Source organism: Pangasianodon hypophthalmus, chromosome 10, assembly GCF_027358585.1.
Source record: "Pangasianodon hypophthalmus isolate fPanHyp1 chromosome 10, fPanHyp1.pri, whole genome shotgun sequence".
NCBI classification, from domain to species: Eukaryota; Metazoa; Chordata; class Actinopteri; order Siluriformes; family Pangasiidae; genus Pangasianodon; species Pangasianodon hypophthalmus.
Window position 1 is genome coordinate 14,454,507 of NC_069719.1, and position 21,340 is coordinate 14,475,846.

At 37.9% G+C, this 21,340-nt stretch overlaps 1 protein-coding gene across 1 annotated transcript in view; it reads right to left on the minus strand.

The window, feature by feature from the left end:
- Positions 1 to 572: 572 nt before the first annotated feature.
- The window catches only part of galnt16 (UDP-N-acetyl-alpha-D-galactosamine:polypeptide N-acetylgalactosaminyltransferase 16), a 30,747-nt gene continuing 9,979 nt past the window's right edge, over positions 573 to 21,340 (minus strand). The window contains exons 5-15 of the mRNA XM_026934552.3: positions 18,642 to 18,707; positions 17,812 to 17,933; positions 11,963 to 12,050; positions 11,592 to 11,676; positions 10,541 to 10,644; positions 6,323 to 6,449; positions 6,136 to 6,228; positions 5,927 to 6,010; positions 5,678 to 5,801; positions 4,362 to 4,478; positions 573 to 1,248 (exon numbers count right to left, since the gene is read on the minus strand). Of these exons, the coding sequence (XP_026790353.2) occupies positions 1,105 to 1,248; positions 4,362 to 4,478; positions 5,678 to 5,801; positions 5,927 to 6,010; positions 6,136 to 6,228; positions 6,323 to 6,449; positions 10,541 to 10,644; positions 11,592 to 11,676; positions 11,963 to 12,050; positions 17,812 to 17,933; positions 18,642 to 18,707 (1,154 nt within the window). The 3' untranslated portion in view covers positions 573 to 1,104. The remainder of the gene's footprint in view (positions 1,249 to 4,361; positions 4,479 to 5,677; positions 5,802 to 5,926; positions 6,011 to 6,135; positions 6,229 to 6,322; positions 6,450 to 10,540; positions 10,645 to 11,591; positions 11,677 to 11,962; positions 12,051 to 17,811; positions 17,934 to 18,641; positions 18,708 to 21,340) is intronic.

Sequence of the window (21,340 nt, forward strand, 5' to 3'; positions counted from 1 at the left end):
TTAAGTATTTACAAAAATGGCAAACGAATGTAAACAAAAACAGGGTCTTTGGATGTGACATCACAAATGTCTTTTTGTGGTGCTTCACAGTATCATGCAGAATTGTAAATCATTCTAAGGACTTGCAAGTTATCTAACATTAAACTAAATGAAGTTCTTAGCCCAGATTTATACGTATCTTTACTTTACTTTCAAATTCTGCTACATTCACATGTCCATTCTCAGATAAAGTTTCAGCTCTGCAGAGGTTTGTTTCCTTGCTACTTTCTGCAATTCAGAGATCAGGTATGCGAACTCAGTATCCAGGTATCCAGCATAAACGATGTTTACACTGACCATGGATCAGAGATCACAAGCATCAAGGCTACAACCTGCTGGACCAGGCAAGCTCGGTGAAGCTTGTTTTTCCAAAACTGCTCTAAGCACAGAACTCATATTAAAACCTGTCTGGTGCCTAGAAAAAAAAAAGATTTAAAGATGATTTTTTAAAGTATGTACATTTGATGCATTGTATTTTATCCATTTATCTAAGGCTTTGCTGATCAGAATGGATAAACCTTTAATAATGCTGCTTTAAGAGAAACACTGACTTTAATAATAAGCTTTAGGAAATCATCTACATGAGGGAATGATATTATACAGGTGGGGGCTCAGTGGCTGTTCTCAAAGGCAGTAAAAGGCATAAATATACATAACTAGTCTTTCCCTTTGAGTCCTTAAGCAACACAACAGAGAAATAAAACTAAATGTTACAACCTTCTCCTGTAAGCCATGGACAATCCCATTATGTTGTAAACCTCGACCAGGTCCAAATATAACTGAATGGAAATAGCCCGCAAAGATAAAAACTCTTCATATGAGACTGCAGTTTTTTTTTTTTTAAATATCTGGCCTGTTATTTAAGATCAGAGGTATAAGGACAGAAGAGGATGTATAGGTGCTAAAGTGGTTTTTGGACATGGCCATGGTTTACTTGTCTCAAAGCAGCACCGTATAATTAAAACAGCGTGCAGACATGGTCCTCTTGGCCCTAAAGCACAGCAAGCTTCTGCAACCCTTCTAAACTCCTTCCCTCTCGCTCTCCTTCTCCCTGCCGTCTCAAAGTCAGGTGACCAGCTGGGGCTCCCAGGATTGGCTGGCCATCTGGGGGCGGCACTGTGAGATAACAGGCGGGCCTGCCGGGGGCTGGCTGTCCAAACACAAACCGGTGACCAAGTGCTGCAGTGCCGGACCTCTGGGCTTCCATCTCTGTTGGACAGAAATATAATAAATCTCCCCAAATCAAATTGGTTAGACAGTCATGAAAGAATACAGAGATTAATGTCATTGCACAAAGCTGGAAAATCTCGCAGTCTACATAATATAAAATGACATCATTACATTCAAAGCAATTTACAATTTTAGAACCATCCTGTTACTGCAATAAAACCTGAGAGTAAAAAGAGAGTGAAAGGCAGTGAGTGTTTAGTGTGTTGTTTCACCCAAGTAGAATCTATAAATGCTGTAATATCCTGTGCATACAAGAGTGTGTGAGTCTGTATGTGAGTGTTTCTTGGCAGCTGTGTGAAGCAGCAGGTTTTGGTTAAGCTGAGTAATGAAGTCTGTAGAGACACAGAAAAACCAGAGCTCTGCAATCAAAGAGCTGATTACGCTCAGGATTCTGTGAAAAATTAATGCCTAAAATGGTAAGAACACAGTTTTAATTACTAATGACAGTGACTTTCAATTCCTCATGGATCCGCTGCTCAGTTACTCGATTCATCTTGACAGACCTAGGGTTCTGTTAGTTTTACTATAAGAGTGACTGAAGCAAGAAAAACACAGAACTCTTTTTTTTTTCATTTCTATTTATACAAAGTAAGGGATGGTAAAAAAAAAAATCTAATCAAAGCATAATATGCCTTTGCATTTAAAACAGTAAATTCTTTTAGGTGCACATATATAAGGAAATCTGGCAGGTCGTTTTTCCCCAGTTATTCTGCAGAGTTTAGTTCTCGGTGTTTGAACATCTTCTTTTCCCCTTTTTTCCTGAAACACTAATGCAGTAGGCATAACATAAACATGTATTTAGTGTGTCTAAGATTTCTTCTGCTGTATTGTAGATGTGTGGATATATACAAATAAATAATGGTGAATATTTAATTAATTCATATTTGTATGGTGGTGCCAAGCACAAGATAGATACTCCATATTTCTGACTAAAAATATCAATCAGGGTATGTTTTGTGCCTTTAATTCTTTATTTTCAGGAACATATTAGTAGAGGAACATCGTTATTAGGATACATTTACATTTTTTTACCGGTACAGTACATTTTTTAAGATATAATTTCTATGAGTGTCCTCAAAAAACCATCACAAAAAGAGCAAATTAATTATGTCTTTTTTTATAGTTTTGTCTTTTTTCTGTCTCCCTCAGTCCTCGCAAAACAAAGCATAATTCTTGCTTGAATAAGTCTTAGCAGTTTGCAGTTGCTACGTCTTTCACCTCTGTGAATGTCCTACTGTAGAGTAATTACTCACAGACCCACAGTAAAGGAATGCGTCAGGTCATAGACAGAGATCAGACCTGTGCAATGAACTGAGAAAAGATGGATGAGGTTCTATTAGATTAGCTGAGATTTATTAGCATGGAAAAAGACAGCAGCTAATGATGTGAAACTGAGTGATGATCCATGCACAAAGTGGAGTTATTTCCTTTTCTTTAGTTAGGGAACCAATAATTTAACATATTTTGGAAACATACAGAAGAACATATATGTCCTCTGTCATTTATTCCCATGAAAATGAAACAGATATTATTTATCTGTGAGGCTACACTGTAAGAGTGTTATTGTTAATGTGTGTTTAAACAGCTTTAATTAAACTTTTGTATGAAATATTTCAAAATAGCATTTTTTTTTTTTTTTTTAAAGCAAATATTCTTCAGAACATTCAGTGCATCTTCTATTTTTACTTCAGGGGGTCCTGTAACCTAGGGTTTCAGTCATGTGATTTTTCTGTTTCGGTCACCATATTTGGGCAGGATTTCTGGCTTCACTGCACAGCATGCAAATAACTAAAGGTGCAAGATGGTAAATGCTGATCTCCTGAGATTTTCACACACAAGATTCTCTAGAAATTATAAAGAATGGCATGAAAAACAAAAACATCCATTGAGTGGCAGCGCCGCAGGTGAAAACACCTTGTTGATGAGAGAGGTGAGAGGAGAATGGCCAGACTGGTTTGAGCTGACAGGAAGGCTACAGTAACTCAAATAACCACTCTTTACAACCATGGTGAGCAGAAAAGCATATCAGAATGCACGACATGTCTAATCTTGAGGCAGATGGGCTACAACAGCAGAAAACCACAACACGTTCCACTCCTGTCAGCCAAGCTGAGGAATCTGACACTACACTGGGCACAGGCTCACTGAAACTGGACAGTTGAAGATAGAACATCACCTGGTCTTTTCCTGATGTTCAAATGTATCGTATTGAGACAGGACTATATTGTATCATAACCATACATATCATACACATCCTGCATCCTGTCTAATAGCGTACGCCAGTAATAGACTCTGAGCACAAGATACAACCACATTCACCGAAATTAAAGGCCACAGATAGAGACACGCACACACTCTGTTTAGCTCTAAATTTAATGACATAAATCAGGCTTGGATCAGCTCCAGGTCCAGCTGGATTGGAATGAGATACATAACTCCCCATGATTGATGTTCAAAAGTTGCAAGAGAATTGCTGAAATTATTCGTCGCTGATTTGCATCACAAGATGCTAAGTTCCACAATAACATGACATGAATACGTAGACATTTAATTTTACATCCTTCATGCTTTCAGCTGAATACAAACAACAGTTAGGTTACAAAAATGCACAGTTCATTATGCTTTAAAATTTTACATCGAACACTGGGAGTGAAAATGTCCCCAGATGGGAAATGGGTAATGACAATACAAACTATTATTTCTTTCAAGGATGCCTAGTTGCTTAGCAACGCAGACCACCTTTCTGTGTTGACTCAAGGGCTACTTCTTTACTAAAGCTTCTATTGCTGATGTGTTTATGCCAAAACTAACTAAGTGATAGAAACATAAACTGCACTGATATATTCGTGGTACATTCTTATGGAATAGTGGAACAGCTGGCCACCAAAGAATAATCATGGAGAAACAGACAAACTTACACTCTTAAACATTCTCTACCCAAGAGAGCTCTCCAAAAACTAAAAACCAAGATATATTTTGCATTTTCATTCACAGCTGCTCAATTAGTAATATATGTGTATGCAATTTCGACTGCGCTAGGTTACTTTTGCCATCATTGTTCATGGCAGTGCCCCTGATGCTCATGTGCTCACCTGTCTGGACTCTTTAGGGCTGCAGGGCTCCAGTCTGACCTTTGACCCGGAGGAGAATGCTGTGATAGTCAAGCACAGGTCGTGTTGGCGGATCTGAGGCTCAACCAGCATCCATTTCTGAATAAAAACAAGACATTGAGACAGAGAAGAGGGGCAAAAATTATGTCTTTTCACATATCTTTTCACCTTTCACATATCTTATAACTTGGTGTCCAAGTTTGTGGACACCTGACCATCACACCCATATGTGGCTCTTCCCCAAACTGTTGCCACAAAGTTGGAAGCAGACAAATGTCTAGAATGTCTTTGTATGCTGTAGCATTACAATTTCCCTTCACTGGAAGTAAGAGGCCCAAATATGTTCCAGGATGACGTTGGCTCTGCGCACAAAGCGAGGTCAATGAAGACATGGTTTGCCAAAGGTGGAATGGCCTGACCTCACTAATGCTCTTCTGGCTGAATGAGCAAATCCCCACAGCCACTCTCCAAAATCTAGTGGAAAGCCTTCCCAGAAGAGTGGAGGTTATTATAACAGCAAAGGAGGGACTAAATCTATAATGGGATGCTCAAAAAGCACATATGGGTGTGATGGGCAGGTGTCCACAAACTTTTGGCCATATAGCTCAGTCAAGAGTCCTTTACTTGAAAATTTTCACATGGTAACAATTAGAAACATTATTCTGAGATAATCAGGCCAGTGAGAAGTGGTGTATATAGTTGGTTTAAAGATGAGACAGGCCGAAGGCGACTCTGTTTTCTTTTTTTTCAAAATTATGAATATGCACAAATGTACATGTCATTCTTATGTTTCTGTTGTCTCAAAAAGGTGTTTATAGAACAAAAATACATATTAATTGAGATGTCATATACATGTTGGTAAAACTTCTTTTTTAACTTTTTGAACATGCTCATTATAACTTGAATTGTTATTTTGTTGCAAGATACACTCACATTTCATTTTTAACTTCTATTATTATTATTTTTTTTTTGTAGAAGAGAATTGTAAAATAGAAATGATCAATTGTAAAATAGATCTACGGCTGTTTTTTCCCCAAAGAAACAAGGGGGGATGCAAACTTTTGCACTCAACCGTCCACAAATGTGAGAAAAAACATGACAAACACATATATAAACATATATAGATTGTCTTACTATTCTGTATAAATTAACATATATATATGTTCTATAAATGCAGGTAATTCATGCTGTCTATACCTAAAACTTTTTTTAAAATTAAAAACTGCAGTTTTTGTGAAAAAAAAAAAAAAAAGGAAAAAAGAAAACTGTTTCCCTTGCATATACACACGCACACACACCTGTGAGGCAGGTATACTTGAGCCGCTCTTGCACTCAGTCAGACCCAGAGTGTCTCTGTTGTAGCTTTCTAGGCAGAGTCCACCCTGTTTCAGCAGACTATACGTACCCTTCTGCTCTGGAATCCTGACAAACACAACATAACAAAACATTTTAACATTTTATCACATTTATCATATAGTATTTACATTATTTACAACTGTAATATCAGCCTTTAGTGTGCTGTCCATGGACAGGTATTTGCGACTGACTTGAGCTCAGGATACACATTCTCCAGATACCAGCGGAAAGAGTTACAGTTCAGCTTCCTTCTCAGATCCAGTCGGTCAGCAATACTGCAGAAAAATGTGGAAAATGGCAAGGGACAAATTTCATTTCAAAGTAGAACAATGTATACACATTAAACATCCATGACTAACTGTGTTTTCTGTTTCAAAAACAAAAAATTAAGCTCCCTGACCTCCCAAAGGCCTTTCCCTGAGCAGAAGGTCTTGCAGCATAATAATACTGTTTATAGTCATCCATCCACACTTCTGCAGCTCGCCGTGTATTCCTAACACACACAAACACACACACGCATTAAACACGGAAAAGCAAGTTCACTGTATTTAGTATCACTGTAAATAGGATTAAGAGACTGATCTCACTTGATATAGGTGAGAGCATTGCCTTCTGGGAAGTCATAAGGGTGGCGTTTCCTGAAAACATGGCCCACGCGACTGCAGGGTAAAATTTCCAGACTGCCTCCACACATCCATACCCGAAACGACAGCTCTATATAAGAGCCAAAGAGAGAGGAAAAGTGAGGAAATGAGCTGGTCTCAGGGATGTAGAGGTAAAAAGGTGGGTAAATCTTATATGTACTGTGGTGTGACTATGAAATGATGGACAAGAAGATACATAAACCAAAGTATGTAAAGTATTTTCATTCTCTTAACAACATCTATAGTATAATTATATTAATACAGTATAAGTATTATTCATACTGGCAGTGACTCAGTGAGACAAAGCTCCCAGCAGTCATTCTTTTTTTTTTTTTTTTTTTTTTTTTATTAAAAGAAGTTGATTTAGTGATAGGGAGTAAAGCAACTTTTGGCAGTGCACACTGGTTGGGGTTGGGCAACATGATAAAGTTGAACAGAGTATAATTCTAAGCAAAATTCAAGAATGGAAATGTGGCAGCTGTTAGTGTATTACTGTTACAGTAAAAATAAAAAAGAGGAATGTGGCTGAGGGGAGAGGACAGACAGTAGTCAGAATTAGATTAGAGAGAGCAGTGATGGCAGAAATAAATAAAATAAAAATGATGAAAAAGCAGCATAAAAATGGACAACATATAATATAGATTCATAAAAAGTAGAGTAGCTGAACATTAAACATGTTTTGCACAAGAGACTAAAACAGAGCCTATACTAATTCCTCTCTCTTAGTCAATAGGAAATGCTTTCTGCAATAAAAACTGATTTAGATTTGATTTCTTTACCTCTCTAATGTCTCTGATCACTTGAGCTTTGGTCAACCTACCAATACCCAAATCCCAAAACTGTAAAATATAATTTCCAAAAGTGACTGACAGAAATATATTTTGTTACTTGGTTATTGATAATAAACAGTTATACTATTCTTGAGCGGTGTCAGAAATTAGTGTTAGATATAAGTGCTGGTTTAATAATGACACGAGTTATGTATGAACATATGAAAGCTAAAAATTTAACCCACATTGATGCATTTAAGGGATAAAAAGACATTTTTATAATTTACAGTATATCCAAAGTAGAAGTAGTCCAATACTAACTTACAATACACAAAATTAACTGATTATTTACATCCAGATACTGGAATAGTTTTAGATATCCTGAAGTCCTTACTCTGCATACTATTTAGCTATTCCTTCAAATTATCCAGTAATTACAATGAAATTAATAGAGGTATGAAGTTACAAGAAATGCAATGAGGAGTTTAAGTCTGGATCTACCAAGTCTTAGTTTAAGAGTCTGGAGTTTGGAGGGAGGTTAAGATCATTGGAAGTGATTGAAATAAGATTATTTGTCCTCCAATCATAAATTAGAGCAGGAGTTAGTAGAAAAACATGTCAGCTTTTTGTATTGTTTTGTTTTGTTTTGTTTTTTTCCTTTGGGGACATTAATCAAAATATATTTGCGATTCAGCCAGCAGAGGTCTCTAAACACACACACACACACACACACACACACACACACACACACACACACACACACCGATCTTTATTGTCTTTATCCCATTCTGGCACAATTCAAAAGACTTCAAAAGACTGAAAGTAACAGTTGCATATTTTGTGACTTCTGAAGCTCCAATAAATTTAACATTGGCTTGATGGTAGGATGATTAATTGAACTGAAAACTGAAATATCCTCTGAGAGATACCATCAAGCCACAGATGTACCTCTATTCAAAGACATATGCAGAGATATATTAAATATAGATAGCAAATACAGCCAGGTCCATAAGTATTTGGATAGTGACACAATTTTCGTAATTTTGCCTCTGTACACCACCACAATGGATTTGAAATGAAGCAATCAAGATGTGGTTGAACTGTAGACTATCAGCTTTAATTCAAGGGGTTTAACAAAAATATTGCATTAACTGTTTAGGAATTACAGGCATTTTTTACAGAGTCCCTCCATTTTCACAGGCTCAAAAGTACTTGGACACTTGACTGTTAAGCAGTTTCATGACCACATGTGGCTTGTTTCCTTTTCATGACAAATGAAATAAGCTGTTGATAAGCTGTTCAATATGCGGTCCAAAGAGGTGTCAATGCAAGTGAAGGAGGCCATTATTAGGCTGAAAAAACACAACAAACCTATCAGAGAGATAGCAGAAACTTTAGAAGTGGCCAGATCAGCAATTTGGTATTTGGAAGACTACGGAGGACAACTGAAGTGGATGATCGCAGAATTCTAGCCAAGTCATGAACACTCTGAAGGAAGTATGTGTATCATTGTCAAAGTCTACAATCAAGAGACGCCTTCATGAATGTAAATACAGATGTCAGGTCCGGACAGATCCCATATATCTCCCTGTGCTTCCCCTTCCTCATGTTCCCAGTGTGGTTCTTCAGGTTCTTCAGCTACTCATCACCAGATTGTGCCAGTCTCAGTGAGGTACATTTCCGGCCTTCGCAGTTTCTTTCATGGTGTGTCAAGTGTTTTCCCCGTCAAGTTATCCTGTGTTTTTCTCCTTGTGTTCCAGGTTCCCTGCTCATCCTGCCTGTCTGCTCACTCCCGGTTCTCTTCCTGCTATGCCCAGCCCTGCCCCGCCTTGTCTTCCTCGTGGTTCACCGGCTCTGTTATCGGCTCCCACGCCAACGACCTGAGCTCAAGCCCCGGTCAAGCCAACACTTGAGCTCGCTTACGCTGTGTTTCGCTCCCCCTCCGCGTGGCCTATCACCTGAACACTCCTCTCTTATGCTACCGACCCGGGTTCGAATCCCAACCTCGACTGACACTGATTTCCAGCTCCCTTCCCACACACTGCCACCCTCCTCACGTTGTTAATAAAACCCTCTTAACCTGTTTCCTGCATCTGCATTCTGCTTCTGGGTTGTCTTGTTCTGCCAACGCTGACAACAGATGGTTTACCTCTGTATGTAAACCACTGTAAACCAGATGTAAACCACTGTAAACCAGATGTAAACCACTGGTCACACCCAAAAAGGCCAAATTTGACTTTGCTAAAAAGCCTCTATAAGATTAACTTGTACCAGAATGATGGGAAGAGAAGAGTATGGCGAAGGAAAGGAAGGGGTTGTGTTCCAAAGCATATGACGACATCATGTCAAACATGGTGGACGCAGTGTTATGGGTGCTATTGGAACTGAGTTTTTATAGAGCTATACTTTCTGATGAATATGATGTAAGTTTTTCCAATTACTTTTGAGATGTGAAAATAGAGGGACTATGGCAAAAAAAAAAATGCTGTAATTCTTAAACGGTTAAAGCAATATTTTTGTTAAACCCCTTGAATTAAAGCTGAAAGTCTACACTTCAACCACATTGCTTCATTTCAAATCCACTGTGTTGGTGTATAGAGGCGAATTTACAAAAATTGTGTCACTGTCCAAATATTTGCGGACTTGACTATAAATATATTTAACATATACACTTCACATGCTCATACAAACTAAGAATTCTATCATGTATCATGCTTTATAGGATAAAGATACTACATTCACCCATCAGACATAAGCACAGCAGACAGAACTGGAGCTTTACCCCTTTTTCCTGCTTTAACCCAATTGATATTTCCAGCATAACTAGGATTTTCGAAAACACTGTGGTCCTAAATTACACTACAGGTAATGCCTCCCGGGAACCCCTTCTTAGCAAACACAAAGCCAAAATGCTATTTTTATGACTTCTAGTACAGTCATAAAGGTCATGTCCCAATTCATACAACCACACCACAATCTTATGCCTTGTTTCTGTAATAACTAAAAAAAATGAGTTTCCTAATTGTGGCCAGGTGTTCGGTGTTCAGCCCATTATTAGTCTGTGTTTACATAACGTGTTGTGTATTTGTCTCATGGCAAAGTCTTATCATGCATTTGTGTCTTTTGTTTGTTTTCCAGTTTCCATGCTCACTGTTTCCTGGTTTTGACCCTTGCATATTTTCCTGATTTCTGAATATGGATTATCCCTGTTTAATGCTGTCTCCTTGACTATGCTCTGGGCACTGATACTTATTAGGGATTTACCCCTACTAAAAACAGGTTGAGTTTACACACTCACATCCTGCCTTCAATCGCCGCACGTAGCTACCTTTTAATCACCGTGTAGAATCTGGTTTTCTTATCTGGAAGATGCAGCATTCAGTGAACTCACCAAAGTTTTCACCACCCCAGATGTCCATGTGAGTGTCGTACTGGCCCAGGTGATTGAACCAACTCTTGTCCATAACAAAGATCCCACCCGCAATCACTGGAGTCCTAAAGAAGTAAAGACACTTGCATATGAAGAAAGAGAACAAGCAAATGACTCACTTTCTTATAATTAAGTGTGTAGACAAAACAACTCAAACACTAACTGCACTCTTGATTTCAAACAAACATACATATGAAGCTGACACTTCTTGCTGAATGAATTAACCACATAAACTATCGAAAGCTCCTGACTGTTTCTATTACTGAAACATTTCCTTCCCCACGTTTGAGGGTACCCTCTGTAAGTGAGAAATTTCAGGAGGTTCGAAAAAGAAAAGGGAAAAGACAAAAACTGTGTTCAAAATGATTTACTATGCATTATATTTATACACCCAAGATATCTGAAAGTGCTACTTGTACACATTTTCCAAGTAAACAGGCAGAGCTATCTCAGTGGTGTAGTGCATCCCACAATGAAACACAGCCATTTCATTTTCAATATAAAAGCCAGAAAACTGACAATGAAGAGTACATTAGGTAATATATTGCCTTTGGAAACAAGCTAACGCTATCCAATTACTACTAAATAGCAGAGTTATTTGATGCTAACAAATGAGTACATTTAATATCAATATTTTTAATTAAAAGCTATTTGATTCTTAACTGGTTCTGACAGCATACTTAATACACAACAGACAATTAGAGATTTATGCCAGCCAGTGCAGCCTTTTAACTCTTTACAGCCTTTCCCCACTGCTTTTTACATCATTTGTGATTTTGCTCACTAAAATCTAATGTTGTGGGTCACAGTAAATCAAAATCTGCTGTTTAAAACAGTATGATGTAAATCTGAGGAAACTATGAGCAAAAATGAATTTGACTGACAGCTAGAGGTGACATGTAGTATACCAGATAATAATTCTCACATCCTGCATACTACTATGAGGAACAGGATAACGTATATACTGGTGCAGTATGCCATTAGGAATACATCCTGGGATTGAGAGATTCACCTGATTGGCTGAGTTGGATCAGTTCTGGCCATTTTCTGCTCAATAGGAATCTGCTCCCATTTAAAATGTAAGCTCCAGTCAAACCCTGCAGTCAGAGAGTCAAAGAGCAAGCTGGAGTCAGTTCAGGTTTTAACTCAATCTTATCTTTTACTTATTAACCAACTTATTAACCTATTGACTAACAACAAACAACAACCTAAGATCATTAGTAATAGATTAGACTAAGAAAATTAAAGTAATTAGTAGTAAACAAGTAAGTGTTTTCTATATTATTCCTTTATGTCCAGATGCATCTTCTAACTAAACAGGTCTGTTAGTGCTCTGCTGCTGGGAGAGATTATGTGTACTGAGATTACAGATCTCGCCCTCACCTCCTCTGAGGTCAGCGGAGGCTGCTAGGTAAGCAAAGTTGTCCAGGCTGATCACATCAATGATGGGGCTGACAACCCGAGTATGATCCTGAGAGGATACAGAAAGAGTCAGTAATCCACAACCACCTAGTAAAACGTGTGAGTGGCAAACAGTGAAGCCTTTTCACCAGTGAACATGAGATACATGCCCAGCAGTTAACCATGACAAAACTGAACAAACAGGTTAGCTATTAGTCAGCCACTGACGTATAAGGCAACATGAGCTGTAACTGTTCCTTTCTAATCCCTTTGGGTGGTTGTAACTTTACTGAGCTCACTGACAACATCCACTGTGAGGCCTTTCCTGTATTTGTGAATAAGCTCTTAAGATGCTTCAGCTTTATTACCTGCCATTTTACAGGGATGTACTACAAACTGTCACTCACATTTTGTACTCAGACTGACTGGTAGTTATTGCTTATGCCTTCTGGGATTGATGGTATCTATTATAGCCACTATCCCAAGAAAGACTGCATGTTCAGGATCCGGTTGGATTCAGTATCTGTGTGGCAAGATCCAAGAGTGATTTCAAACCAATATGTAGTGACATTGGAAGCGTCATCAGGGTGAAAACTGACAACATTGTGGTAATATCATACATAAATTGCTAAGGAAAACATGCCCACAATGTCCCAAATAGTTTTTATAATCTTTCATGCTGACATATGTGCCAGTGAGATGGATCTCCTAACCAGGAGCTCACTTCAGCAACCAAGAATGGAGAATGTATCCATAAGCAATGGAGCTGCCATAAACCTTGGTGCTTCAACATAAATTTGCAATTACTTGAGACACTCCTCAGGGGATGGTTGCACTGACTCACCCATGACCACACATTGTTCAAATATCTTATCTAGAACATCACATTCATCACACTAGTGAGAGGTAAACAAAAAGTTAGTTCGCGGCCATTTCTGCTTTTCAGGGCATTAGGATTTGATCTGTAATGCTTCATCATTAACATCCTTGTTGGCAGGATGCTAAGAAGGAAATGCTCAAAGTTATCTGTCTTCTATTTCAGCTTGGAACAGCTTTGATTGATGTGTCACCAAGTGGACATCTGTTTGCTTGTTTAAAACTTGATTAAGGCCATCCACCATTGTTAGGCTTCAAGGACCTTGGTCCTGCCTTGATCTGTCCATGGTCCTGAATGTTTTGTATAATCAACCATCTGAACCTGTATAGGAGGAGGATCTACATCTGGGTGACAGATTAAAAGAAAATCAACATACAGTGTCTTAGTAAAGTGATAAGCTGCCACGAACTGCCAGAACACATTCAATGTTTGTTGCCACAAATCGTCTCTGGAAAGTCTCTGGAACTGTACTGGCGAGATGAACACCATTCTTCCCACAGTTGGTGCTTGATGTTTACAGTGCAGAGTGCTGCCTAAGATGTTGGTCCAAAATAACCCCTAGATGTGAATTTGGGTTGAGATCTGGTGACTGTGAAAGCCATAGCATATGATTTACACCAATTTCATCTTAATCAAGCCATTCAGTGAGCCTTTGTGCCCTGTGGAATGGGGCACTGTTGTCCTAGAAAAGACCACTATTATCAGGATAGAAGTGTTTCATCATAGCATAAAGGTGATCAGTCAATATAACTTTATACTGATTTGCAGTAACCCTAGAGGACTCAAACCATGCCACTAAAAGGCCCATATAATACAAATGCCCACATAAAAGAGCCACTGAGCATTCAGGCCTGCACCATTCTCTTGGTGTGTGTCACACATGCATTTGCCCACTTGTGGAGACTATGGTGAAGAATGACTCATCTGACCATATCACTTTTTTCATGTCTGTAGACCATTGAACTCTCTGAATGTGCATTTGCCTTTGTAATGAAGGTTTTATGCACTGCAATTCTACTATATCTTTCAGTGTAGTTAGACTGGATAGACTGTTCCAGTTGCTTTTTCCTTACATGTTGCACTAATGCATGCACATCATAGTCATTGAATGTGTTCTTTCAACCACAATTTCCAACCCTATTTACTGATGTATTTTATGTAGATCTAAATGCAGATGTCACTTTGGTGACTGATCCTATTGCAACACTCACCACTTCAATGGAACCTCTTTCAAAGTCACTTAGTTCTTTTTCTCTTGTCATCTTGAGGCAAAATTGAGGTCAAGTGGGCCTGTTTGGCATTTTTATACATACTCGCAGATACACCGAGCACAGTGGGTTGTTAATTGCAACACAGTACACCTGACTGGAAGCCTCTGCACTCATTATGTTTCTCTATTTAATTATTCAGGTTTTTCCTTTAATTTGTCACCTGTCTCTAGTTGTTTAAACAGTCTCTAATTAAGTTACATGAGACTTATGGTTTGGGTCATCATTGAGTCTCAGGAACCCATTGGCAGGCACTTTTATACTGACTTATGGTTGTATTAATAAATGTTAGATTATCAATACTGGACAGTCACATAAAATTGCTTTTGTCTTACTTGTTGGGATTTTAGCATTTTTGATTTTGTACAGAATTTAACAGTAAATGTAATTAAAACATATTTACTTTGGTGCAGTAAATGCTGAATCAGTGTCCAAATGAAAAATGGAAATTAAATGTGCCCAGTGATGGACTGGCATCCCACCCAGGGTGTATTCCCCGTATATATCAGCCATGACCAGGATAAAGCGGTTACTGAAGATGAATGAATGAATGAATGAAAATAAATGTGTAGTGCATAATAATGATATTTGTACTTACATTTAGGAGAAATCACATTAAAATTATATGCTTATGCAGTACTATACTCCATTTCTTGTACTTAATAGAATTTGTAGAAACTCTAAATAATATTATATATATAAAATAGAAATCATGGATGGTATTACTGTGCATGACCATGTTAATGTACTGTATATACACAGAATAGATGATGAATGCAACAAGTGTTTTCAATTAAAGTTGTCGTTCTCTGTAAGCTGTCTGAACCTATTGAACTCTGAGCTCAGTGTATGAGTATGAGGAGTTTTGAGACAGCATTGGGAAAAAGCTGCACCATAGCAGCAAGCAATAATGATTTACCGTGAATTAATAAACTGAACAAAAAAGAAAAAAGCTCAGAAACTGTTTATGTCTCCCCTCTCTTGTCTCTCTCAAAGTTATCAATTATATTCTAGTATAAGCAGCTTTTCTTTAAAGGAATACTCCTGCATTTTTCAAGTTAATTTGCCTCTGTTAATTTGTCTCTGTCTACCACATTTGTACTGTGCGTGTGATTACAATGGACAAGTTTCTCTTTATTAAGAAAAGAACAGAAAAACCCGTTTCCTCAAAACTCAGTTAAAATAGATGTTACAATAAAGATTTTTAAGACGAGATAAACATGAGATAAGATCTTCTCTGGTTCCCTGTGCTTTTCCTGCACACTAAGATGCAAACTAAAGCAGGTTTGATGTTTGGACTATGTTGCAAACATCTAACCAGACCCAAAAATGAATTATACAGATTTAGACCCTGATGTGCAAAGATGCCAAGTAATAACAGTTAGACGGCAGAACAGTTAGACGGCAGAACAGTTAGACGGCGTGTTGTGATTGATTTACAAAAACTAATTGCGTGAATGACGTGCAAAGAAAGCAGAAAACAATATGTAAATGAGGATTTTGCATGAGCTCTTTGTTTTTAATAGCTGCACTGAGCATAACAATGATTAAAGGTGGTGAGACTCATTCAAGAACTGTTCAATGCACAATATGAACATAAAACAAATACCTGTAGACGTTAGTGTTCATTATGTTAATAAGGTAAACATGAAACCAACTTAATGCAGCAAAGGCATCATTTTGAAAACAAATATTCTGATTATTATGGTTTAATTTAATAATTAATGATCTAATTATTATTGAGATACTATATTATTTGAGACAAGGAATAATTTGAGCTTACTCATTGTTCAGACTCAGTAAGTGGTGTCATTTTTTTCTTCCACAAATTTAATACATGCATTCTGATTGAACTAATTTGCTAAGATAAGATAAGATTAGGAAATTGCACTGTAGGGGCAAAATTAAATGAATTGCATAGACACCAGCTTGTATTTTGATCTTAGAGTAGAAATGATAAAAAATTACATATTCATTAAAATGGACAAGATTTGCTATTTTGTGGGTGTGTGCATGCTTTTATAAATGCAAGCCTTTATTAAATCAGCACCTTTGAGTGTAATTTACAAAAACCTTGGACTGAAATCAGTCTACAAAACTACATGTTTAGCAACTCTTCTTAGACTTCCATTATTAGTGAGTTTGAGCTAAACAGGGTTTCTGTTCCATTCTCAGTACAGGTAAACATTTCTGTCTGTGGGATTCATACAGTTGTAGACGGAGATTAGTTTGAAAAAAACATTTTCTTTACTCTAAGTATGCTGTCTTGCTCTATATCTGTCTCTTTTTCTTTCACTGGCTTTACTGTTTACTTCAGTATAAACAATATGTTCCACTTTTCAACAGGATGCTTTCCGTTCTCCTGGCAGTCACTCTAACTACCACGTTGTTATCTCTCTCTCCTTCAGTATGTATGTGTGCAGAGATATTAGCTGAAACATCTTTCCATCTGACTGGATGTTAACGGCTCTTCTGACAGACTCTGTGTGTACGTATTGGTTGGACAGCATGTCTTTCAGTATGGATCATTAAGTTTCTTGTGGTTCAGAGCCACATGAATTCTTCCCAGGCCTGGCCTGCAGCTGATTTATAATGATTGGATTAATCAGGACAAGCACACCAGAGCTTCAACACCTCGACACATGTGTGGCAACACCACTTAAAAGGGTTTAATGCTTATAATCCCTAAAACGGACCTGTACACGGTCATCACATTTGCAAGCTATACTATACACAAGCTAAGAATTACACAAGAGGAAACCTCAGTGCAGTTGTGTGTGCTGATTTCTAGTCCTGCACAGATCACAGTTAAATCTGTATGAGGCTGCAAAATGAAGTGCAGCAATATAAGATAAGGGAAGAGTCTCCTCCCCTGTGTGCGTTTAATAAAGAGATGGTCTAGCTGCAGGGTGGAGGATATTAGATGATTTATCAAAAGAATGAAATTACTATTGAGATGTGCTGAAAAAGGAGAAAGGATATCTTGAATGTCTTGCATTAGAGCTATTCTCTTTGAGAACAAGATTGGAGAGGATAATGGTCTCCTGGTGATTTAGTTAACTTTGACAAAGGAGGGAACGCCAGAGGCTGTCTGAAGCAGCTGTATGAGACCCACCTCTCTCTCTCTCTCTCTCTCTCTCTCTCTCTCACACACACACACACACACACATACACACACCCTCCCTCTCTCACTCTTTCTCTCTTTCACACACAAACATACATTCTTTTTCCTTCATACTCTCTCTCTCACTCTCTCTCACACATACACAGACACTCTCTCTTTCTCTCTCTTTCACACACACACACACACACACACACACACACCCTCCCTCTCTCTCACTCACTCTCTCTCTCTTTTACACACACACATTTTCTTTCTCACTTTTTTCTCTCTCATTCACTATGACTCTCTCTCTCTCTCTCTCTCTCTCTCTCTCTCTCTCTCTCTCTGTCTGTCTCAGGAAGTATTGCTGAAAGCCATACTGGACTGAGGCCATTTGTGAATTATAAATGACTCCTAACACACAAAATGTTAAAGTGCTATCATCTGTCACGGTTATACAACAGTATGTGAGTGCGTGTGTGTGTGTGTCTTAGTTTCCAAATTTTCCATTCCACATTCACAACATGGACTAAATTGATTAAATATCTTTGAAGTCTTGACCAAACTCTTTATAAGCGCTCACCTCTTTGACTCTCTGGATCATTGGCTGGAGCCAGTCTGTGTTCACCTCACAGTGGCTGTCCAGGAAGGTAAGGATAGAAGCTGAGGCAGCGCCGGCTCCCCTCACCCGAGACCTGATCAAACCTGCCCGATGCACAAAACAACATTTCATCAATGGGCACTTCTTAGAACATTCATAAAACATCTATTGTTCTATCGCCTGTAAAGTAGTGAAAGCAAATAGAGTGTGCTTCTGTATTCTCAAAGACAAATATTTTCATAGATGCTAAACAGGAAATTAACCCTTTAAATGCCTAGCTTATATTTCATTTATTCATCTTAAAGCATATTCTTTAGTATCTACTGTGAATTATTCACAAACTACAGTAAAACCCATTGGAAAAGTGTGCAATTATGAGAGTGAGTTCAAGGAATTTAAGGGGTTAAAGTCAGGGCAGAGATTCCAATGCCTATCACTTCCAGGCTGATGGAGCTCAGTACATTCTTTCTAACTTCACCAAATAGCCAAGTTTTCGGCTTAGAACACCAAATGCCAGCTGACTGAAAGGCCAAACACACAGATCCAGTTACGTCCTTCTACATTTCTACTGATAATCAAGAAATGAAAGGACCAAAGTCTAATGGTGAGACACCTTACATGCAGACCTGCAGGCAGAATTTCAGATTTACTGATTAACAGTTTGAATTATTTAGAGTTTCAGAGTTACATTATGGGTGCAATTGCCAGAATGCTCACTGTACAAAACTGGATGGAAACTATTTTTATGCTGGATAGGTGTTGGATACGATATTCAGGCTAGAGGTAGAACGCTCTGAACTGTAAACACTCACCCTCTCGCCGTTCATTTCTCAGGCAGCGCACTTTGGGGATCTGAGAGAGCAGCTGGCAGTCCTCAGCTAATGAAAGAAGGACATCAGATTACACAAAAAAACACACACGCACACACACACACACACGCACAGACACACACACAAACACAGATAATACCCTTACACTCATCCCCCACAGTGGGCATGCAGCTCACATGTGCATCTTACTCCTAAATATATTTGGTTATAGTTGTGTTTATATAGTATTAGGTGCTCCAAACATTTTCTTTTTTATGGCATGAATTCTACTTTTTAGTATTCAGATAAACAACTAATTAAACAAATCCAGCACGAAATGTACAGCTTCAGATGGCTGTAACAGATTCCATATCCATTTTCATATCCAATTTAATGAATGTGAAATCAGTCTTTGCAAGCATGCGTTATGCTTAGAAATGCTGTCTCATTAAATTACAGCAACTGTTTCTAAATGCTCAAAAAAAAAGAGAAAAAACCCACAAAGTTAACTCAATGCTACCAAAATAGCACAGTATAATGCCACCAGATAGACATGGTCTAGACTATGAGATTAATGTTTCTAGTTTTTTAATGTGATAGAACAACTCAGTAACTTTAAATTACCAAGCCCTAGGAAAAAATATGTATACATCTGCCTATCAAGATGAAATTTTGGTGAATGATTAATTGACCTACAGATAACTTTGATAAAAAATTTATTATCAAAATACACAAATATGTTATTGTATAATAAACAATGTGCCATAGCAAAGATGTAAATAAATAATGTAATATTCTGTGCTAATCATGTCATCTACAACATTGTCAGGCTTGGATAAGACTAGCCGAGGCATGTGAAGGTTAAAATAAACACACTGATTTATTAACAATGTTAACCTGAGGCAAAGAATACAAAATAGGCAGACATTAAAAAAATATAAATAAAAATCAGACCAAATGATGACGCAAAAACGAGCAAACCAAAGTGCAAAATAAATAAATAAATAAATAAATAAATAAAAACAGGTCATGCACAGGTCGAACTAGAAAAGGTCTAATGAGAATCCTGGTAAACTGGAAGTTGTATGTGGATGAAACAGAGAAGGTGAGCGTGGTTATGAGCGAGGTATTCTGAAATTCATGTTTTACAGAGCATGGATAAGTTAGAACTTATAATACTGATAATAATGATAATTATAAATACTGTGTTACAACTGTTACAAAATGTACACATTACATTATAAACATGATGAAAATACAATGGTTCAGTGAGTTATAGAGTGAGACTGAAAGTTGTTACGGATTTATGATACATATGATTTATTACAATAACCTTAAATTGTCTTTTTCATTGGTTCATTCTATAGTAACCACCTTTTCCTGGTCAGGGTCGCAGTGGACCTGGAGCCTATCCCAGGATACTGGGCATGAGGCATGGATGGGATGCCAGTTCAACTCAGGGCACCATGTACACACACTTTTACACACTTCGGGGCAATTTAGAGTAGCTAATCCACCTACTGTCATGTTTTTAAGGAGGTGGAAGGAAACCAGAGAACCTGGAGAAACCCAATGCAAAGATAGGGAGAGCATGTGAAACTTCGCAAAAACAGTACCACAACCTTGGGATTGAACCAGTGATCCTGGAGCTGTGAGGTGGTAACACTACGACCCTCAAATAATCTTGATCATCTTAAATAATTTTGATTAAGCGATTATGTAATGATTATAAAAGGCCTAAGCATAGAAGCATAGACACTGGTCTTTGACTATAGCCTTTGAGAGTTGAAGGTGAATAGAAGTTGCCTTCAAGCTCCTGATCAGGCAAAGCTGCTCTCAGGCCACAAAGCTTTCTTCCCTTGTCCTCTGCAGTAATGTGTAGGTGTATGTGTTTTGCATGTAAGACCGAGAGCAAGCGAGAGGGACGATAAGCGTTGAATGTCACTCCTAACACACTGAGGACAACAGACAGATGGTGAGGGGGAGGAGTAAACTCTGGATCACCATGAAGGCAAAAGTCAAGTGTATACTCTCACACACTGACAGATGCTGCATAATGCCTGACAGCTACACTTTACACCATGCACCTCTGTTTGCATAGATTTGTATCTTCTACAGCTAAATCCTATATTCCATTTTTAAAAATATGTGTTACAGATGGAATAAGAGACACCCAGACATAGACACAAATACCAGAGATTGACAAAGATGGCAATCTGGGAAAAGGATAAACTATAAATAGAGACACAAAGATATCATGTACATTAACTAGACTGACATTAAACAGAGAGACTGAGTCAGAAATGGAAAAAGTACGGTGTATGTGAAAGCAGGAATGTGCCAATATTACTAAACTCTAAGCCCATTGAGTTGCCTGTAGATCTCAGTGCAAGTCACATGTAGGTTTATGGCAAGTACAGAGATCATGCTGCTGGATTAGGACTAGCCTTAACAGGATTTAAAAGTGGGTTCAAATCCTAACATCCTACAAATGCCCTTAGACGTCACTACAGCTCCCATGCACACATGCAGCTCTACGAGAGTCTATATTAAATTATTTATTATAGTTCTATGTGAGCAACTGTTAATGCAGGAAACAATGTGCTAAGAACCCATTTTAATCAATCATGTTAAACATGATTTTTTATAAATCAAACATTTGAAGCTCATATTTAAAGAAAGGATTTCAAACATTTAAAAAT